Genomic DNA, 17,711 nt, shown 5'->3' with positions numbered 1-17,711 from the left:
TGTATGAAAACTTCTGGGGTAATGAAATATCTTCGGTGGAGAGATTTCATACTTAGATCATCAACATTAAAACACTAGTTTTTTTTTATGTTAGACTCAAAAATCAATATATCAAAGAGAAAAATCATTTAACTTTGCCCCCAAAAATTATTATTCACTGTCTCAAATTTGATATTCCATATTCGTTTGCGAGCATGCCATGGTATAGAAGGGACCCGGTGTTGTGTTATTTGGTGTCCTATCGTCAACAGCTGGCGCTTTTGTTTACAAAAACTGGTCTCTCGTGAACTGCGCATGTTCAGACCAGTAAGTGTAGCCCTGTACAATCTCACTAAGCTTTTTAACACATTAATAGATGCTGGAATGCTGAATCAGACATACAGTAGCACCATCCTCGCTGTTTCTAGAACGACAGTCTGTACATATAAATACAACTCGTACAAAGTGTCGGTCTTGAAACAGCGTGATGGTGGTAGTGGTACTGTATGTCTGATTCAGCCTTCCAGTAACTCTTAATTACGGTTAAAAAGCTTTGTGAGACTGTACAGGTCGACGCTTGCTGGTCTGAGCATACATAGTTCACGAGAGAGCAGTGTTTGTAAACAAAAGCGCCAGCTTTGACAGTGGGGACGCCAATACCAAAACACCGGTTCAGGCGTTTCCAGTATTACCGTCCATATGTACGTGTCAACGTGTGGTTTTCAGGTTTCGTAAGTTTTCTAAAATACGGATAATGAAAATTTGAATTCATCTATGTTTTTTTATTTGAAATATCAATATTTTTTTTTTTTTTTTTTTTTACGTTGTTGCCTATTGCGCCGGTAGGCATCTTCCCGGTGGGGCCTGATGGTCGGCCCAAGGCTTCTTCCAGGTGGGGCCTGATGGTCGGCCCAGCCCGTTCTGGCGCAGGCGAGTGTTTTATAGTGGCGCCATCTTGCATTGGCTCATGCTGCCCCCGGAACTCGTACTTGATTCGCTTGGACGGCTTCCTCTAGAGTCCGGGTTGATGGGTGGTCTTCAGGACAGCATGTGGGTAATTTTAAGCCACTCGGCGGTGACCGAAAAATCCGAGTGGTAGCGTGAGGATTCGAACCCGCGTCGTCCATCACGCGGCGATTGTGGGTCCAGTACGCTATCACTTCGGCCACCGCCTACCCCATATAGTATCGTTTTCGCCTATCGGACTTATCGCTATAGCTAGTATCGGAATTGAACGGTTATCGGTTATCGCCTATATTTGTGTCTCCGGTTGACGAATATCGGTAATCACCGATAACGTTTTTCATTATCAGTTATCGGTTATCGGGAATAAAATTTTCTGTTATCGTGCCCAGCTATGGGTCACTCAGGGAAGATAACGTATCCCAGAATTCTACGTGGCCAGTTCAAACTACGCTTGCAGAGGCCAGAACATTTATATATGACACCCGCAGCCTGCGTAACACCGGGTTGCAGTCACATAAACGTGACACCAGCAGCGCAGATGTTAGAGTTGTTTTATATCGGTTAAAAACTTAGGCAAAAGATTTTGTGAAAGCTTTTGTTTAGTAATGCGCAGGGAATAAGGGTTGGTTCATAACACATGTATAGAGTGGCACCGACGAGATGTGTGTGTGTGTGTGTGTGTGTGAGAGAGAGAGAGAGAGAGAGAGAGAGAGAGAGAGAGAGAGAGAGAGAGAGAGAGAGAGAGAGAGAGAGAGAGAGAGAGAGAGAGAGAGAGAGAGAGAGAGAGAGAGAGAGAATCTGTACCAGTTGTCGTTTTCCTCAGATAATATCTTGAGAATGAGCCATGTGTTGCATCCAGACGAATGCACTTAACTAGTTTTCACACACACACACACAAACACATACACACACAGAGACACATATATATATATATATATATATATATATATATATATATATATAATATATATAGATATATATATATATATATATATATATATATATATATATATATATATATATATATATATATATATATATATATATATATATATATATATATATATATATATATATATATATATATATATATATATATATATATATATATATGTATGTATGTATGTATACATGTGTGTGTGTGTGTGTGTGTGTGTGTGTGTGTGTGTGTGTGTGTGTGTGTGTCACAGGCCTATAATCCACCATTCTAAATTTGGTTATAAAACATAAGTGGGTCGTATGGGCCAGTTGGGGCTCTCGGCGACTGATTGCAAAATCATTCAAAAAAACTCGACCGGATTATTCATTGGTCTCTAAAAGGTAGTAAATGCCCTTCAACTTTGGCAAGTGTAAAGTCTTTGGGCTAAAAATAATAACAATACATACAACATGCATTGGAAGCCTACAGTTCGAGAGATATTTAGAAGCTCCCCAATTTAACTATAATGGATGCCAAGTAAATGTTATCGACAGCCTTATTATTTTTGAGTACTGTCAAAATCAAGTCATTATACTACAATTTTGGAAGATATTTGAAAGTGTAACGACATTTGTAGACCCAAGATTCAGGCTTGCTTGAAGACATAAACACACTGGTGTTGCCTTTGATTACTTCACCACGAACCATCAGAAGCTTCTTTTCGTTTTCATTTATTTCTTGCACCCACAGAAGGCACCATAACCCAGTAGGCTACCACACGAACCGGAGTCATGCTGACGGGAAGATTGGTGAAAGCGGTGAAGACGTTGGTGAGGGTGAAGGAATCCTTACGGAGCATCACAACGGTCACTAAGGACACGACAGTGGGCATTGTGGGCTGCGGCAACGTTGGTAAGCTTAGCCGACGCCAGTGATCAAGGGGGAAGCGTCTGTGAGCAGGCAAGTTACAAGCGAAAGGAGTCAGAGCTGCGCATGCGCGAGGAAGCCACATCTCCGTGATTGGAGCAGCGTTACCCCGCCCCAGGGCCGAGAGAATACAGGGTCCACGCACGCGCACCTTAAGCCGATGAGGGCGGGGCTAGAGCTGTGACGTCACAGAGTGCGGGTTCCCCCCTCCCCTCCCCTCTCTCCGTCTTCACTCTCTCGCTCTCTCTCTCTCTCTCTCTGGCTCTCCTCCCTACCCCTCTCTCAGGCTTCTCTCTCTCACCTGCATATTACCACACTAATATTGTATGTAATCCAATTCTGACTGACTTTGAGGCTTATGTATTGCGGGTGGCTCTCCCCACCCCTTCCCTCCCTCAGGCTGGTATCTCTCTCTCTCACCTGCAGCATAATACCACACTAATATTGTATGTAATCCAGTTCTTGCTGACGACTTTGAGGCTTATGTGTTGGTGGGTGGCTCTTTCCCACCCCCTTCCTCTATGGCTTCTCTCTAAGCAGCAGCATATTACCACACTAATATTGTAAGTAATAAAATTCTTATTGATGACCTTGATACTTTTTTACAGTATATATTATGAGAATATGCTGTCAGTTGATATTTAATGATACCACTATCAAAAGTAACAAAACACTGGTGCATACTTCGGAAAAGGCATAATAATATGTTAGGAGCAACATCAGTGCATACTATTACAGTTCACAGACAATTCATCAGTATTCTTATGTCCTCATAACTTTTCATCCTGACCAATCAGGATCTTCCTTTGTTTTTCTTTGTTGTCTTACTGTCATGCTTTACATGACAGTGGCGCACACCCCGCCACGGTTGAACCCAGACTGGCGGCAGCCACCTCGGACTCTTCCCTGCACGCACCCTGTGACGTCACGACCTGCGCGGCCCGGTGGAGTTTTTGGTGGCTCCTTGCGCGGACCCTGTATTCTCTCGGCCCTGACCCCGCCCCTCACCATCAGCTGGCAAATGTAAACAATAGCATGCAAGGAGAAAATAAAGTGTGCGTAATGTGTTACATCTTCAACACTACCTTAAGCAGCTCCCCCTGACTCCTATATAGCTACACACGGCCACCACCGATCCAGTCCGAATAGAGCATCGTATTTTGGCAGTTTAGGGGTCAGGTTAGGTTAGGTTGGGTTATAGTTATGCTAGATTAGATTAAGTTAGATTAAGTTTTGTTAGCTTCTTTATGTTGATTTTTTTTTACAATAGATACATGTGATGCACTTCACGTTGCGTCTTTATTGTCAATGGAAAATGAGGAGGCTACTTTAATCTCCATATTCCCTATTACCTCCTTAAATTTAACATTACTTGCTCATCACCTAATTACCTAACTCTACTATGCATAGTATTAAAATTCTTAAGTGATGTTTTCTATGCTCTCCCTGGCCTCAACCCTCAGTATGCTTACGGACTCAATTTAGCTCCTCCTATCGTCCTCAAAAACTGTGCTTCCATGCCGACACCCTGCCTGGTCAAACACTTTCGTCTCTGCCTTTCAACATCTACTTTTCCTTCCTGCTGGAAGTATGCCTACGTACAGCCTGCCTTTTCTGCCCAATCCTTTATGCAAGAGTTAACCAGTATCTTCACTCTTTCATGCCTTTTGCTGGTCAACTCTGAAACAGCTAGTCTTCCTTTGTCTATATTTTTTCCTACCTATGACTTGCACTCACATACCACACCAACATTAACACATACAAGCAATCATTCTTTCGTCGCACCATACATTACTGGAACAGGCTCCCTCAAGATATTTTTGACTGCACCACAATACTGGGCTCATTCACAAAGCACTCCTATTTTTCAGCATAACACCCTGCCATCAACAACTACACTTGATTTACTTCCCTCTCTGCACACTCAGCTGTGGGGTGAGAGCGTATCGCCCCCATCCCAAGTCCTGCCCTAATCGGTCGGACTGGATCGGTATAGTGACCCTACCAAGTAAGAGAGCATCTCATTCAGGTAAGAGATGCCCTTTTGAGTGTATATAGGAGTAAAGGCCAGGGGGAGATGCTTAAGGTAGTGTTGAAGATGTAATTCATTACGTTCACTTTATTTTCTCCTTGCCGAAGCCTCAAGCATGCTATGGTTTACATTTGCCAGCTAATGGGGAGGGGCGGGGCAACGCTGTTCCAATCACGAGACGCGGCTTCCTCGGGCATGCGCAGTTCTGAATCCTATCGCATGTAACTCGCCTGCTTACAGGCACAGCCGATGAAGGGGATGAATAGGAATAGAAAAAGTACAAACACGAGCACTGCTAAATAGAGTATAATCAAAAGCTTTTTGTCCCGTCAACTGCCCTCTCTTACTGCCATCTACTGCTCTAACTGCACTTCAATATTGCCTTTTTAGCTATCTTTCATTACTGTGGCATGCCACCTACTCCTCTGAACTTGCTGACTGCAAGCCTTCAGTTCACGGGAGTCTCGTTGCATATCCCCTTTTACTTAATAATCCCCTAATATAACTTCCTTTGGAATGCGCTAACTAGATCCTTATTGAATTTATTTTTTCAATGTTAAGGTCCGGAGGAAACTCACATCTACTGCATTTCTCACTTCCTATGATTTAGGACTTTTTAAGAAGAGGGTATCAAGACACCTCTCGAACTGAATTTAAACATGCATGCTTTCCAGCTTCTTCCTTGCTCTATTTTTACAGAAAGTTGTGTTGCAAGACTTTATTTTCTTATCTTGTTTCACAATAGTTCTTTCCAAAAAGCTCACATTCTCACAACTCATTCTTGAGTTTCCTACGTTTTTTTTTCTTTTTTGTTACACACGACGGACCAGAGCGGTGAAGTTGTCTATTCATAATTCTTTACTGATTTACATCAGCCTCCGCTCCAATCCCTCAAACTACCGCCCTATAGCTTTACTTTCCTGTCTATCTAAAGCTTTTGAATCGATCCTTAACAGGAAGATTCAAAAGCACCTCTCCACTTCTAACCTTCTATCTGACCGCCAGTATGGATTCCGCAAGAGGCGTTCTACTGGCGATCTTCTTGCTCTCTTAACTGACTCTTGGTCATCTTCTCTTAGCCGTTTCGGTGAAACTTTCTCTGTTACGCTAGACATATCGAAAGCCTTCGATAGAGTCTGGCACCAGTCTTTGCTTTCTAAACTGCCCTCTTTCGGATTCTATCCCTCTCTCTGTTCCTTTATCTCCAGTTTCCTTTCCGGCCGTTCTATCTCTGCGGTGGTAGACGGTCGCTGCTCTTCCCCTAAACCTATCAACAGTGGCGTTCCACAGGGCTCTGTCCTATCTCCCACTCTCTTCCTGTTATTCATCAATGATCTTCTTTCCATAACAAACTGTCCTGTCCACTCCTACGCTGACGACTCCACTCTGCATTATTCAACTTCTTTCAATAGAAAACCATCACAACAGGAAGTACACGACTCCCGACTGGAGGCTGTAGAACGCTTAACCTCAGACCTTGCTATCATTTCCGATTGGGGCAGAAAGAACCCTGTGTCCTTCAATGCCTCAAAAACTCAATTTCTCCACCTATCAACTCGACGCAATCTTCCAAACACCTATCTCCTATTCTTCGACAACACTCAGCTGTCACCGTCTTCAACACTAAACATCCTCGGTCTATCCTTAACTCAAAATCTCAACTGGAAACTTCATATCTCCTCTCTCGCTAAATCAGCTTCCTCGAGGTTGGGCGTTCTGTATCGTCTCCGCCAGTTCTTCTCCGCGCAGTTGCTATCCATATACAGGGGCCTTGTCCGCCCTCGTATGGAGTATGCATCTCACGTGTGGGGGGGGGCTCCACCCACACAACTCTTCTGGACAGAGTGGAGGCTAAGGCTCTTCGTCTCATCAGCTCTCCTCCTCCTACTGATAGTCTTCTACCTCTTAAATTCCGCCGCGATGTTGCCTCTCTTTCTATCTTCTATCGATATTTCCACGCTGACTGCTCTTCTGAACTTGCTAACTGCATGCCTCCCCCCCTCCCGCGGCCCCGCTGCACACGACTTTCTACTCATGCTCATCCCTATACTGTCCAAACCCCTTATGCAAGAGTTAACCAGCATCTTCACTCTTTCATCCCTCACGCTGGTAAATTCTGGAACAATCTTCCTTCATCTGTATTTCCTCCTGCCTACGACTTGAACTCTTTCAAGAGGAGGGTATCAGGACACCTCTCCTCCCGAATTTGACCTTGCGCACGTAGGCGCAACATCCAGCTTTAGATTGAAATTTAGGATAGAGATAGTAGGAGGGAACAGAGTAGAGGTTGACTTGACCCTCACGAGAGAAAATACCTTGTTGATGAATCACTCAGTCACTCAATCAATCAATCAATCAGTCAGTCAATAGGGGGTATATAGGGGCACACCCCGGGGGCGCGTTGGCTCCAATGCCCAAAGATGCCAAACCCGGGGATTCCTCCGAGCAAGTCTCCGAGCAGGACCCATTCCCATCCTAAGGAAATTAATACCAAGATCTATCGACTTGATCAAGCACCGAACTCCATGGGCTCCCCTTGGCTTCCTCAACTCGTGATTGGTGAAGAAATGCTCTGGGCATACACTATTGCAGCATTACTACGCGTAGCCTCGGTGCTCATCTCCACGCATTGGCCCATGAGCCTGTGGTGGGTAAGAACCTTACCTCGGGACACAGGGGCGGTGTGATATCCAGCTCACCACAGTTTACCTTTCCCAGGCTTCCCTATCGACCACTCCGAAAGAAGGATGAACAGCTGGGTGAACTACACGCCGACTACAAGGGCCAGGATTTCGAACCTGGGCACGCGCATTCGCAATTAGGAACGTTAACCACTGCATCACGGAGGCATGTCTCTTGTCTTTTACAGAACCAACCGGTGAGTCCGGTCGGCTTCTGGGTAACGAGCCGCATGTCCGTATAGCCGGAGTGTGCGTTCACTGACTATGCAGGTAACAGGCCTCGAATCAGACTCACAGAGCAGTCGCTGGTTTGACAGTCATTCCAGCGATACCCCTTGAATCTGCGTAGGTACTTATTACCAATGACATCTATCCGCCTCTTCATGTCCCTTTTCAGCGTTCATGTTCCAGATCCATATAATAAGACAGGAGGCAGAAGTAACTTGAAAAAGTAGGATTTTTTTCTGCACAAATATATTTGCACTGAACGAACCCATAACGCCGTAAGACTAGTCTATCTGCTGTAAGACGTCTTGATGAAACTCTCCTTTGTTCTGCACTCCGCGCTGCCAATGTATGTGAAATTTCCACAATATCAATGTCCTCGCTACATACATGACGAGACTTTACTACTTCATATGGTAGGCCTCCAAACACCTGTGCAGTGCAGCTCAGTGCAGTGCTTCGAGAGCCATCACCAGAACCTCCAGTGACTCCGTAAGGATTACTGCATCATCGGCAAAAAACAAGAGCAGTGACCTTCCTAATGCCGACAAATCCTCATCAGTGACTGATGCACAATTGTGTTTAATGCCTAGTCCGTCCAAGTGTTGAAAAGTGATGGGGTAAGGACACAACGCTGCCTCACTCCCGTTTTCACGGGAAAGAACCTAGACATGGGCCCCCTCCCCCCTCCTCCCCCCTCCACCCCCCCACCCACCCACCCACCCACACACACACACACACACACACACACACACACACACACACACACACACATTACAGCACTCTTTGTCCCAAAGTAGAGGCCAATCAATATAGGACAATGGTACTTACGGAGTCGCAACATATCCTAGAGCTCCTAGCGATGCATTGAATCAAATGCATTCTTGAGATGGATACAAGCTGCCAGCATCCCCTGTCATTACTCACGTGGGCGCTCCTCCAGTTCGCCAAGTTTTAACTGTCGACCCATCAGCCACGAACCCGGACTGCAAAGGTCTCTGCAACTTCAGCAGTTGGTTGCGAATCCACATAAGAAATAAATGGGCAACACCAAGGTCTAGAAAGGACCAGGTTAGCTCAAGGCAGCGCGCGGAGACTGGGTGTGACGTCAAATGTCCCATATCTCCCGTTCATACTTCACCATCCTGGGGGCAGGTCTAATTGGATGAGGAGTGAAGTGTCCTCAACCTTCCCGAGGAATTCTAGCTGCTATGTACCGTCAGCTGCTATGTACTGGCTGCTTTGTACCGCTGCTCTGGCTTATATGTACTATTGTAGGGTTGTTATATACCAACTACCAAATAGGGAGATAAAATCAAATAAGAATTAATTTTTTTCATCAGCCTTCATTAGATAAAATCAAGAATGTATTTTTTTCATCAGTCTTATTACCACAGCATCCAATATTATTTTATATGAATATTAGCATGAAATACAGTTGCATGTTATAAAGAAAGTTTATCTATAAAAAAATCAATACGATTGAGCATATATTGCTTAGTCCTCTGTATGATCCATCAGTTCAGCACACTGGTTAATTAAAGAACCGGCGTAAGTCGTTACTGAGTTTCCCTCATATTTCGCTCACAGGTCATGTAGCTTAACCTGTTTTGGGATAGCATGTTTCCGCTGGTATCAATACATCTTCCTGTGGGTAACTAATTTCACTATCATAGGAATCTCTTAGCCTCTTCGTGAAGAATGGAATTGGTTTTGGCAACCCTTTTTATAGCATGATGCCACCCTTCGGCATCATTGTTTGTTCTTACAAACAAAAGACATTAGGCCTATATAGCCTATTTGGTTTATGATATATAGCAGCTGCTGATGGTGCATAGCAGCCGCTGATGGTACACAGCAGCCGCGGTGCATAACAGCCATGGATGGTATATAGTAGCCACCAGTGGTACATAGCACCCGCTGGAACATAGCAGCCAACGGTACATAGAGGTCTGTTCTGATTAAGTTTTGCAATCCAATGTTGTCGCTCCACAATACTACTCGTGAGCACTTGTGATTCATTCACCTTCTGCTTTCTCTGTCTTTAAAACTGTTAACTATTACATTTAAATCTCCAGCCGTATTTGTACCAACTGAGCAACTCTCAAATTCATCTCATTCATCTATAGGTGAGGTGAGGGAGGGAGGGAGGAAGGGTGAGGTGTGAATTTAATGTAAATGCATTTTTGTTTTCGGTGTAAGAATAACTATACTAAAACATAATATGACTGACAGAAATTAATCTACATTTATATCTACTTGAAAGTAGGTATACGGTCCCTGAGACCAAGATTGCCCAATGCCCATCAAACGTAGCATCCTCGTGTGATTAGTGCATGTCATGTTCGCACAGCAGCTTCGCGAAAGTCACCGCCCGAAGGTCTGGGTCCACTTTATCTAGTAGAGCTGTGTGTGGAGCCCCTCTTCCCCCCCCCCCCACACCCACACCCACCCACACACATAAGATGTATCCTCCGTACAAGGGCGGACAAGGCCCCTATATATGTACAGCATCTGAAATGGAGAAAAGAACTGACGTAAATGATACAGAACCCATAACCTCGAGGAAGCTGACTTAACGAGAGAGGAGATACAAAGTCTTTAGTTAAGATTTTGAGTTACGTGGAGACCGAGAATGTTTATTGTAGGACAAGAAGGCAGATGTTTGTTGTCGAGATAGGCGTTTGGAAGATTGCGTCGAGTTGACATGTGAAGAAAATGAGTTTTTGAGATATTGAGAGACACTAAGTTTCTATTGCCACAATCAGAAATGATAGCAAGGTCTGGGGTTAAGCGTTCTGCAGTGTCCGGCCTAAGGCCTTGTAATTCATGTGGGGAGGGATTTCTGTCAAAAGATATTGAGTAATGCAGATCAAAATCATTAGCGAAGTAGTGGATAGGACAGTTTGATTTGAAACGAAGAAAGCAATGAACAACAGAGATTGGGGTATAGAACAGAGCCCCGCGGGACACTATTGTTGATATGTTTAGGGGCAGAACAGTGACCGTCTACCACAGCAGAGATAAATCGGCCCGAAAGAAAACTGAACATAAAAGTACAGAGAGATAGAATCCGTATGACGGTAGCTTAGAAAGCAAAGATTTGTGCCAGACTCTGTCAAAAGCTTTCAAGACGTCTAAGGCAACAGCAAAAGTTTCACCGAAACGGCTAAGAGAGGATGACCAGGATTCAGTTGGGAAAGCAAGATCACCAGTAGAAGATCTCTTGCGGAACCCATGCTGGCATGGTTTAGAAGGTCATAAGTTGATAGATGGTTGAGAATTTTCTAGTTAAGGATTGATTCAAAAGCTTTAGAAGAACAGGAAAGTAAAGCTATTGAGGGATTACAACGGTTACCCTTCTTAGGCTCAGGCTGTATGAAGGCGTACTTTCAGCAGGAAGAAAAGGTAGATGTTGCAAGCCAGAAACGACAGAGCTTGACCAGGCAGGGTGTCAGCACGGAAGCACAGTTTTTAAGGACAATAGGAGGCACTCCATCAGGTCCATAAGCCTTCAGGATTGAGGCTAGAGAGGGCATGTAAAACATCACTCTTAAGAATTTTAATAACACGCACAGTGTGGAAGGAATACGCCCTGAATTGTCCAGAGTGGAGTTTTTAGAGAATGTATGAGCGAAGAGTTCAATCTTACAAACAGATGTGACAGCTGTCCTCCCATCAGAACTAAGCAGAGGTGGGAACAATGAAGAAGTAAAATTGTTAGAAATATTTTTGACTAGGTGCCAGAAGTCTCTGGAAGAATTAGAGTAAGCAATTTTTTTTACATTTGCTGTTGTTGACGGAGTTTTTGGGTAATCGAAGAATTGATTTACCACGATCCTTGGCAGAAATATAAAAATCATGATTAGCAGGAATGCGAAGGCTCAGGAACCTTTTGTGAGCTGCCTCTCTATCTCTGATAGCACGAAAACAAGCGTGATTGAACCAAGGGTTTTTAGTATTAGGGGTAGAGAAAGAACGTGGAATGTGAACTTCCATTCCAGAGACAGTCACTCAAGTAATGCGCTAGGCGCACACAAAGGAGTCTCTCCCCTGGAAGCAGTAGTCTGTTGTGCTGGAAGCTTCCCCCGGCGTCTATGGACCTCTAGAAGGCTCCGGGAGGAGCGAGCAGGGGGGCGGGAAGCAAGGCCCTGCCCGCGCCTCACGGGGCTAGCGGCCAGGCGCCAGACGGGAAGTGTTGCCAACTCGCACATATTTTTGCTACATGTTCTTGTATGATCTAAAATATACTGTAACGTTCTAGAATCTAGACTGTACTGTTCTGGATATATATAGGAGAAGAGGGCGAGAGGAGTCAGTCCCAGTCATAGTAAGCTAGTGGCCAGTGAAGAGTCAAGAGTGAAGTGTACCTACTACTAAGGTAGAATATTAAACAACAGAAGTTGTGCAAAGTGTTTACATATCTCCCTCTCACGGAGTCTTGTGACGGCGACACGGAACCCAAGTAATACGTCCGGCATAACATTGGTGTCAGGAGTGTAGCCATTTGTTTTTTCGCCATGGAGACTCGTTCCCAAGCTGCCCAGAGGGACGACATGTTGATTGAACTTTTGGAAGCCTTGAGACTACAGGGGGAGAAACAAGAAAGAGCACTCCACGAACTCAAAGAACAGCAAGAGAGAGCACAGCAACAACAAGAGAGAGCACAGCAACAACAAGAAAGAGCACATCAACAACAAGAAGGAACACTCCAGGAACTCAAAGAACAGCTAGAAGATCGCTTCACAGGATTACAGCTACAGCTAAAAGCAGTACAAGATGAAAGTGAGACAGTGCGAAGAGAAATGACTGATGTGACCACGAACTTGGGACAACGCCTGATAGAAGTGGAGAAAGAACACACAAATCTCCAACAAGAGATGGAGGTAGTACGGGAGACGACACACAAAGAAATATTAGAAGTAAATGACAGAGTGAAGGCCCTTAAAGACTGCTTGGCTGGAAACGGACAGCCAGTGCCTGCAGGGGCTAGTTGTACCCAAGATGCTTCTCCTACGCAAGTCCGGGGTAGTTTGAGCCCTGTTACGCCTGAGTTTACCCCCGCGAGAAGTTCCGCCAGCCCCATGAGTCTGCTGGGGTCGCCTGTTAGAAAGAAGCCTCAGGAATTTGGTGGCAAGGTCTCCTTGGAGGCTTACCGCGCTCAGTTTGAGCTGTTGGCAGCTCGGAATCGATGGGATGACCAAGAGTGCGCCGTTCAGCTGGCCACTAGCCTGAAAGGGGCGGCGCTAGAGGTCCTTGCTCAGCTCGACAATGCGACAAAGGGCAGCTACAGCGGGCTGGCACAGGCGCTGGAGCAGCGATATGGGACCAAGCACCAGAACGAGCTCTTCAGGGTTAGGTTCAGAACACGCAACAGGAGGCGCGGCGAGTCTTCAGGAACTCGCTCAGGACCTTGAGAGCATGGCGCACAAGGCATACCCAGGTGCCTCCCCTGACCTCCTGACGGTTTTGCTGCGTGATCAATTCATCGATGCCCTGGACAGCCCTCAGCTGAAGATACAAGTGAACCAAGCTAAGCCAACATCAATGCAGGAAGCTCTGGCACGTGCCATGGAGTTTGAGTCCTTTGTTAGCTCTAGCTTGTCAAGCTTCAGGGACGACTCGACTTCTGGCTTTAGGGCATGAAAGGGCGCTGTCAGCGACACAGACAGGTTCCAAGGAACGTGCTGGTACTGCGAGAAGGTTGGGCACAAGGAGAACGAATGATATAAGAGGAAGAAGGAATATGAAGGTGGCGCTAGGATGAAGCCCAGAGAAGGACCCAAGTGCTGGACCTGTGGAGAAAAGGGGCACTTGAAGAATGAGTGTCGGAAAAATGTGCCCTCGGCGAGGGACCACCACTCGGAAAACTAAGGAGGACTGGTTCACGGGGGCAACGACCAGTCTGTCCTGTACATGCCCCGAAGATATCAATGTGCAGAAGAACCACCATGACGAGCTGCCAAGTGGAGGGCAAGGTTGACGGAGTGTTGTGGCCTGTGGTCGTCGACACAGGCTCGGAACGCACATTGGTGCGGCCTGATGTGGTGAGTCATCGTCGGCTTCCTAAGACGTCGCATCGACTGTTCGGAGTCACTGGACACTATGCAGAGCTCAGAGGCCCAGTGGACGTGAAGTTTGACCTCGGAGGAAAGGAAGAGTCCCTCTCTGTGTACGTGCCTGAAATGGACGACCCCTGCATCCTAGGTATGGATTATCTTGTCTCCCACAGGTGCGAGCTGGACTTTCGCGCTAAGCAGCTGACTGTAGGAGGAAGGAGGGTGCCACTGACGACTGTGCACAAGGAGGGCCTGCCAGTGACGGTCAAGCGCACCATCATTATTCCTCCGAGGTCAGAGATGCTGTTACCCTGTCAAATTACGTGTGTCCCCCCGGCTAGTCTGTGTGTGGTAGAGAGTGGAAGTTGATGCCCGGTAGAAAACGGGATGATTGTAGGCAGTACTTTGGCAGACCCTACTGCAGCGGAAGTGCCTGTCGTCGTGGCCAATGTCTCCTTCAGCCCAAAGAAAATAAAACAAGGGACCATGGTGGGGTTGTGCCAAGAGATCGACCAGAAACCGAGAACCTGTGTCTGCAGGAGAACCCTGACGAAGCCCCAGGAGGAGCTGCCCGACTACCTGCGCGACCTGTTTGACAGGAGCTCCAAGTGTCTAGAGGAGCCCCAAGTGGAACAGCTCAGGGAACTTCTCGTGAGGAATGCAGATGTGTTTTCCACAGGAGACCTGGACTTGGGGTGTACGGACCTGGTAGAGCACCACATCGACATAGGTAGCCACCACCCAGTGAAGCAAGCTCCTCGAAGGATGGCACCAGCCCGTCGCAAGGAGATGGATGAGGTGATGGGTGATCTCCGGCAACAAGAGTTAATCGAGCGGTCCAGCAGCCCGTGGGCGTCTGCTGTAGTGCTCGTCAGGAAAAAGGACGGTTCCCTCAGGTGCTGCGTGGACTACCGAGCCCTCAACGATCAAGGATTCATACCCACTCCCACGGATCGACGACACGCTCGACGCTTTGGTGGGCTCCAAGTGGTTTTCAACACTAGATATGAAGTCTGGATATCACCAAGTCAATCCACTCCACTCCACTCATCAGCTCGTCCGTACTCACCTACCCAGACCCCTCTAAGCTTTTTATACTGGATTGTGATGCCAGTGATTAGGGGATTGGTGGAGTGCTGTCCCAGGCATGTGCCGACATGGAACGGGTTGTGCCCTACTTCAGCAAGAAGCTCACCCCGGCCGAGAAAAACTATTGCGTGACCCGGAAAGAACTCCTGGCAGTAGTCAAGAGCCTTGACTTTTTCCATGCTTACCTGTACGGTGCAACTTTCACCATCCGCACGGATCACGCTGCATTGCGGTGGCTGAAATCACTGAAAAACCCTGAGGACCAGCTTGGTCGTTGGATAGGTGAACTAGAGCAGCATCACTACACTATTGTGCACCGATCTGGGCTAACACACAGTAACGCGGACAGCTTGAGCCGGCGCCCCTGCCTACCTGAGTGTCAACATTGCCTCCAGAGGGAAAGCGTCCAGAATATGTGCCGCCGCACTACAGTGGAACAGACAGCGGAGGTGCCATGGGAAGACTTGGGAAAACTGCGGCGGGAGGACCGAGATCTGAGACCAATTATGGAGTGGCTGAGTCAGTCGTCAACGCGACCTGGGTGGGAAGTAATCTCGAGAGAAAGCCCTACCACCAAGAATTACTGGACTCAGTGGGATACTCTTCGGAAGGACAACGGGGTGTTGCAGCGACTCTGGGTCTCTCATGATGGTCTTGACCACTACTGGTCCACGGTGCTACCTCTGAAGTCCCGGGAAGGCGTCTTGAAAGAAATGCACGACAGCATCACCAACGGACACCTTGGGGTAAAGAAGACACTGAGTCGCCTGCGCCAAAGGTTCTACTGGGTTGGCATGAGGAAGGACGTGGAAGAATGGAGTCACGCGTGTGAGGTGTGCAGTGCAAAGAAGGGCCCCAAGAAGCGTCACCGTACCCCATTGCAACTATACTAGGTTGGAGCCCCCATGGAACGGGTGGCAGTGGATATAGCAGGACCCTTGCCTCTCACGACGAACGGAAATAGGTACATCTGGGTCACAATGGATTACTTCACCAAGTGGCCGGAAGCCTACGCCATCCCTGAGCAGGAAGCCACTACCATCGCTAAGGAATTGGTGGAGGAGTTCTTCTGTCGCTTCGGTGTGCCTAACGAGCACCATTCCGACCTGGGAAGGAATTTTGAGCCAACAGTCCTTGCTGAGTGCTGCAAGCTTCTGGGTATCAAGAAGACCCGGACCACCCCTCTGCACCCACAGTCAGATGGAATGGTGGAGAGGTTTAATTGGACGTTGGGCCAGGAGTTGGCCAAGCAGTGCAACAATGATCAGTCTTCATGGGATCAGAAGCTGCCTGCGCTCCTCATGGCCTACAGGTCTGCCGCCCACGAGACTACGGGGTATTCACCGGCAAAGCTGATGTTTGGACGTGAGCTGCGATTGCCGGTGGACCTACTGACAGGAAGGCCTCATGGGGAAAGCCTTCCAAGGGACGCCTCCAGTTTTGCCCGTCAGCTAGAGGAGCGGCTGGAAGAGGTGCACCCTCAAGTCCGTGGTGCCTTGAAGTTCTCCGGGGAGGCCACGAAGCGCGGTTACAATATGAGGGCAAGCCACGTTGACTTCAAGGAAGGAGACCAAGTCTGGCTTTACAACCCGCAGAGGAAGAAAGGACAGTCTCCGAAGTTACAGAGCCCCTAGGAAGGCCCTTATACCGTGCTAGAACGCCTCTCTGACGTGACTTACCGAATCCGGAGAACGGAAAGGACCAAGCCGAAAGTTATCCACGTCAATCGGCTATGGAGGTACCACGGTCCGGGGAACTACACCTGGAACAACTACAGACACCCAGCAGCCGACGAAAACGCAAGGGACGTCCAGGACCGAGAGGAGGTCGACGACGACATAGGTCTTCTGGACCTTTCAGCCGAGGGATATAACTTCCCGGCTTCGGCAGATGTTCCAGGGACACCCCAAGAAGCGGACGACGACGAGGCGCACCAGGAGACAGACGCGCAGGAGGCAGCGAACAGAAGGCAGAGACAACGCAGGCGTCCACAGCGATACGACGATTATTATGTTTTTGATTAATTCTCTTGTGTTTGTATATAGTTAAGTGTGTGATCGGGACGATCACAATTAAGAGGGGGGGATAGTGTTGTGCTGGAAGCTTACCCCGGCGTCTATGGGCCTCTAGAAGGGTCCGGGAGGAGCGAGCAGGGGGACGGGGAGCAAGGCCCCGCCCGCGCCTCGCGGGGCTAGCGGTCAGGCGCCAGGCGGGAAGTGTTGCCAACTCGCACATATTTTTGCTACATATTCTTGTATGATCTAAAATATACTGTAACGTTCTAGACTGTACTGTTCTGGATATATATAGGAGAAGAGGGCGAGAGGAGACAGTCCCAGTCATAGTAAGCTAGTGGCCAGTGAAGAGTCAAGAGTGAAGTGTACTACTAAGGAAGAATATTAAACTACAGAAGTTGTGCAAAGTGTTTACATATCTCCCTCCCACGGAGTCTTGTGACGGCGACACGGAACCCAAGTAATACGTCCGGCATAACAAATCATTCCACGGGAAATCAGAAAAGTACATCCACAGGTCGCCCACCGAACTGAAATAAAATGCCATTAACATCGCCTCTTCGGTGGGTCCAGAGGCTGTACAGGAGCGATAGGACAAAATGAGGAAATAAGGTTTTAATCGGAGGAGCCCAACAGAGAGAACAGTTTAACAGAATAAACCGAAAGGTTAGAAGTTAGGAAGAGATCTAGTAATATATTGGGCGTGTCTCCAAGGCGGTCGGGAATACGTGTAGGGTGCTGAACCAACTGCTGTAGATCGTTGAGGATAGTAAAGTTGCAGGCTTGTTCACCAGGCTGGTCAGTGAAAGAGATGAAAAC

General features: G+C 47.3%; 1 protein-coding gene across 2 annotated transcripts in view; it reads left to right on the top strand.

Annotated features, from left to right (window-relative positions):
- The first annotated feature begins 2,591 nt into the window (after positions 1–2,591).
- Positions 2,592–17,711, top strand: part of LOC127004768 (2-(hydroxymethyl)glutarate dehydrogenase-like) — a 108,925-nt gene continuing 93,805 nt past the window's right edge. For both annotated transcript variants that reach the window (XM_050872877.1, XM_050872876.1), the window contains exon 1: positions 2,592–2,776. In XM_050872877.1, coding sequence (XP_050728834.1) covers positions 2,656–2,776 — 121 coding nt within the window. In that variant the 5' untranslated portion in view covers positions 2,592–2,655. The remainder of the gene's footprint in view (positions 2,777–17,711) is intronic.

The sequence above is a fragment of the Eriocheir sinensis genome, chromosome 29, assembly GCF_024679095.1.
Source record: "Eriocheir sinensis breed Jianghai 21 chromosome 29, ASM2467909v1, whole genome shotgun sequence".
Taxonomy (NCBI): Eukaryota; Metazoa; Arthropoda; class Malacostraca; order Decapoda; family Varunidae; genus Eriocheir; species Eriocheir sinensis.
This window is presented reverse-complemented; position numbering and strand designations above follow the sequence as displayed.